We start from the raw sequence: 4,351 nt of genomic DNA, 5'->3' as shown, positions 1-4,351 counted from the left end.
TTGTAAAAATTTAGGGAATCGCGAACCCCCTCCATCTTTTCTACATGCTCCTATTCGCTTTCTAGCAGTTTTCACCAGATGGGTTTTTTGTAGTGTTGGCCGTTTTGAGTTGGTTACTTCCGTTTAAGGTGGATCTCCAATCCGAAATTCTTCTTAGTGAGTCAGGTAGCGATTATGTGAGGGAGCAGCAAGATGCACTACTCCCAAAAGTTCCCATACACGAGAGACACTGGTGGGAGTCTCCCCAGGAACTTGCAAGACTTTTTGAGCAAAGATTAGCACACGAAAAATTGTTAGCTGACCTCGAAGGAGAGGCAAGTGATCTGGGACGAGGACCGTCCAAAGAAAGACATGAAGTACGAGGCGCCCCCAATGAACGCATCCTTACTCTCTTGCATGAGTAAAACCGCCAAGAAGCACGACTTATACTTGTCAGGTCTGGCAACACAAGTCGTTCTGGTAACTAGGCCACTTGAGTTGCTATTGCATGATATCTGGAGTATCAGGGATTTGCTAGGAGAGCAAGCGTTTGGCAGGTTTTTCAACCGCGGCTTAGACGTAAGGAATCAGATTCCTTACCTGGTCATATCGAAATTCTATTGTTCGATATGACCGGGAAAATAAACCAGATCCGGCAAATTGAAGCCTATCGAGCAATAGAGCCAAGCGCCGATAGCTTATGGAGGAATGAGGAATTGTTGGAGAACGACCAGGTATGATCTATGTCTGAATAGTTGTTGAATTACAACAGTTATTTCATACTTATACAAATATGTATAAGCAATTATCTTATCATCATTATTAGTCATCATCTCCTATTCTATCATATATATAGGATGTGCTTTCTCTCTTTTGAATTCCTTTGGTGTGTTTGGTGTGTGTTATTTGTGTTATCCCTTCTGTCTGTTTACTTCCTTTTTGTCAATGTAATCTTATTAAAATTCCAACAGGAATCTAGATTCGTCGTTGTCGAAGACAAGCTCCCCGAGGACTTGACTAAACTAAAGTTGCTGAGAGAGCTCACGCGTCCGAGGAGAAAACGAGTGTCCAATCGCAAAGCAGAGCAACAAGAGGTCGTCCTCAAAGAAAGCGCACAAGACTCACCGCGCACGCGAAACATCGTGCCAAAAAACTCAAAAAAGACGGGTGGAGCAAGGCAGCTTCCCCCGTCCAATGGGTATAGAACGGAACAAGTCCCCGACAGGTCGAGCCTCGCGTACCTGTGGGAGGACGGTTGCTATAAGATTCAAAAACGCGTGGCGCAGAATATATTGTATTCCCCAAAGTGGATACGAGACATATTAGAAGATGGTTATCAAATAGAATTCATGAAAGTTCCCCGAGACAATCACAGATGTCCACCAAGACCTAATCCTATAACTCCAGAAGGCAGAAAAGCACTGACCGACCTAGTAGGAAGTTGTTGGATTTTAATGTGTATATTGATCTTCACGAAAAAAAAAGACAAAATAGCTGAACTCTTCAAGAATAACAAGAAATCGTAATATAGTTTATACAAAAACAAGTAAAAATCAGGTTTAAATTAAAATACTGACAATTTCAGATTATCAGTCACGCCTGATCATCCTCCAACACAAACAAGTATGAATTAAATGCATGTAAAATCAGGTTTTAAATTAAAATCCTGACATTAGGAAGAGGTGCGACTACAACCATGCTCCATTGGTTGACATTTAAAACGATTATCAGGATAACAACAAACGATATCTTCACAATACCAATCCGGGATTGTACAAGTACGTCTGTACACTTTCCCTTTAACTATTGTAGGTGGTAGGAAACATATTTCCCCAATACAAAAAGAGGTTAAATTATAGTCACAAGTCGTCCCTACCGCTACAAGCTCAGTACAATTTGACGAGCTAGAGGCTTCTGTGGTGACACTAGCACTACTGAGCTGCAAGCTTAGCAACCATGGTGCCAACGTTATTAAACAAGTAAATATCTTCATGGCGTAATCCTAAGGAGAAAAGTAGTTAATAAAGATGGCACAGGTTGGAGGGTATACTGTATTTATATTCTCCAATCCTGTGTTTCATGAGTCCATAAATATTACATTAAAATATTTAAACTTTTTAGAATTTTATCTTGATTTGCCAATTACTGGCAAATTTTAATTTTAGGACCCTCTGCAACTGAAATCAAAACCTATTACAGCTCTGAAACCATTGAATGGTCGCAAGACAACTAGCCTTACTTTCTACAAGAAACTTGCCATAAACTAATTTTTTTCTTATTTTATTTTTGCTGCATTTTCCTCAGGAAACGGCTCATCTTGGCCTATAAGCTAGTCTCATCATCTGAAAACTGACGCTTTCTTGGCCATTTCGCTTCGGAGGTTGCATACACTCGACTCTACCAGAAAATTATTGCTTTAATTTTGATGCAATGAAACTTAATCACACAAACCTATGTCGGCTCCTGATCTATTTATATCCAAGCGATGTGAAACGTCTCAAGTAGTTAACGCACATTAATATTTTATTTGAAATGGTTTGGTCGCCGAATTAGTAATTAATTGTTGTCACAAATCGAATTCCGACTGTCAAATGACTTGCAATTTTTAGTGTTAACGTAACGGAATTTATTAACTATATAAGGACCACGTTCATTTAACATAAAATGCTCTCAACAAGGTATTATTTAAATCTTTATAAAAATTTTCATATTTCTGATTTTGATAATCCAAAACGGCATTTATTTAGTTTCGACATGGCAAAAACAACCATCTTTCAGCAGCTTTTGATACAGGTGGTTTTATTAAACTGTATTTCCGTAAGCGAAGCAGGCCCTTGTGGTCTCACCGCCAACTTAGATGTTGGCAAATCGATTTGCTACAGCTTTAACATAGCATATTGCGCTCGTTTGGCTAAAGAATTATCCAACAATGGTTACCAATGTGAGCGGTATTCTATTCGTGGCTGGAATTGCACTTATCAAGGATACGACCCCGATTGTGAAAATCTGCAGCAAAACTTCTTCGATGCCTGTTCAAACAATAATGGTACAGCTGAAGTGAAGAAATCTTGCTGAAAATTAAATCGTGTTGGAGGACGACCAGGCGTGACCTAAGCCTTAAATAGACTAGATAATTTTTGTGTTACGATGATTGATATCATATTTATACAAGCAGGCATCTCACCATCATTATTACGCCTTATCTCTTTTATCTCCTATCCTATTCTATCATATATATAGGATGTGATCTATCTCTCTTGAGTTCTTTGGTGTGTTTGAGTTGTGTTATCCCTTCTGCCTGTCTTCTTTCCTTTTTATCAATATATTCTTATTAAAATCCAACAGGACTTAAATATATGTTTTACAGGCTATTGTTCAAGTGGATCGTAATGCAAGCTTCCGCAGTAGACCAGAGAGTATGGAGGAGAAGGAATGCTATGCAGAGGTTGAAGCAAGTATAATATATTATCTGTGAATACACATTAAATATTCAATATGTAGATTGAATGATAAAAAGTGTTATAAGCAAATAACTTATCAACCCATTGCCAATATAGTTTTATTTTCATCATAAATCTCAAGAGGACCATATATTAGCATTCGTACGCCGGACAGGGGATTATCATATAGATGCATACAATGTAAGTAGTTTCGACGCGCATAGCTCAAGAGGATTTATTGGTATCGAAGCAATCCATAGATGTGTAGGGTGGATACAAAAGGGATCACGAACCTATGTTGTGGATAAAGAGAAATTTTGCACTCTACCCCGACAAATGCGACGTAATGGGGTTAGAGAGTAGAGTCGGAAATAGCCAAGCCAATGTTGCACATACAGTAGAAATAGTTTTTAGTAAAATAGTGCTGTGAATAATGAAATCTGTCATATATTTGAAAACCTACTTTAATTATTTCCGTAGTTATGATTCTAAAAACGATATAAGTTGAATAATTTTCTAGTTTAGTGTACTTAGAGAGAAAAGTAACAAATAAATGAGCAAAAAATATCCAATTTGAAAAAATATAGTCATTTCAAGAAACGGTAAAAGGTTAAGTTACTTTTTTTTATTAGGCTAGAATATTATGACCTCTAAAAATAGTGTAGGGGTTGCAGTTTTATTTCAGTATATTTTCATTGTTCCCCTGAAAGAGGTTATTGAAATATAGAGCTTTTAACAAAGAATATAAATTTGTGGCTAAGCTTTGCGGTCGCCTTTAGGCCCAATCTCACCATATTTATGATATTAACGGAGTTTACTTATTTGTTCTTTCTATTGGGTCGCCCAATTTAGTTAGACTAAGGGTTCGGAGGTTAAAATTTAACCTCCGAACCCTTGATGTCATATAATGACATCTCCATAGCATATGGGAG

The 4,351-nt window shown here is 37.7% G+C and overlaps 1 protein-coding gene across 1 annotated transcript; it reads left to right on the top strand.

Annotated features, from left to right (window-relative positions):
- Window positions 1-65: 65 nt before the first annotated feature.
- VTP21DRAFT_7459 (uncharacterized protein) lies at window positions 66-2,212 on the top strand (the record flags this gene model as incomplete). The annotated part of the gene is made up of 5 exons (XM_069398202.1): window positions 66-400; window positions 468-558; window positions 630-713; window positions 951-1,233; window positions 2,145-2,212. Coding segments are annotated over 5 exons (861 nt in total), but the record flags the coding sequence as incomplete, so codon positions are not given.
- Window positions 2,213-4,351: the final 2,139 nt, after the last annotated feature.

This window comes from Calcarisporiella thermophila (genome assembly GCF_041956535.1).
Source record: "Calcarisporiella thermophila strain CBS 279.70 unplaced genomic scaffold VTP21scaffold_30, whole genome shotgun sequence".
Lineage (NCBI taxonomy): Eukaryota > Fungi > Calcarisporiellomycota > Calcarisporiellomycetes > Calcarisporiellales > Calcarisporiellaceae > Calcarisporiella > Calcarisporiella thermophila.
The sequence above is the reverse complement of the archived record's forward strand: the minus strand, read 5'-3'. Positions and strand labels throughout refer to the sequence as shown.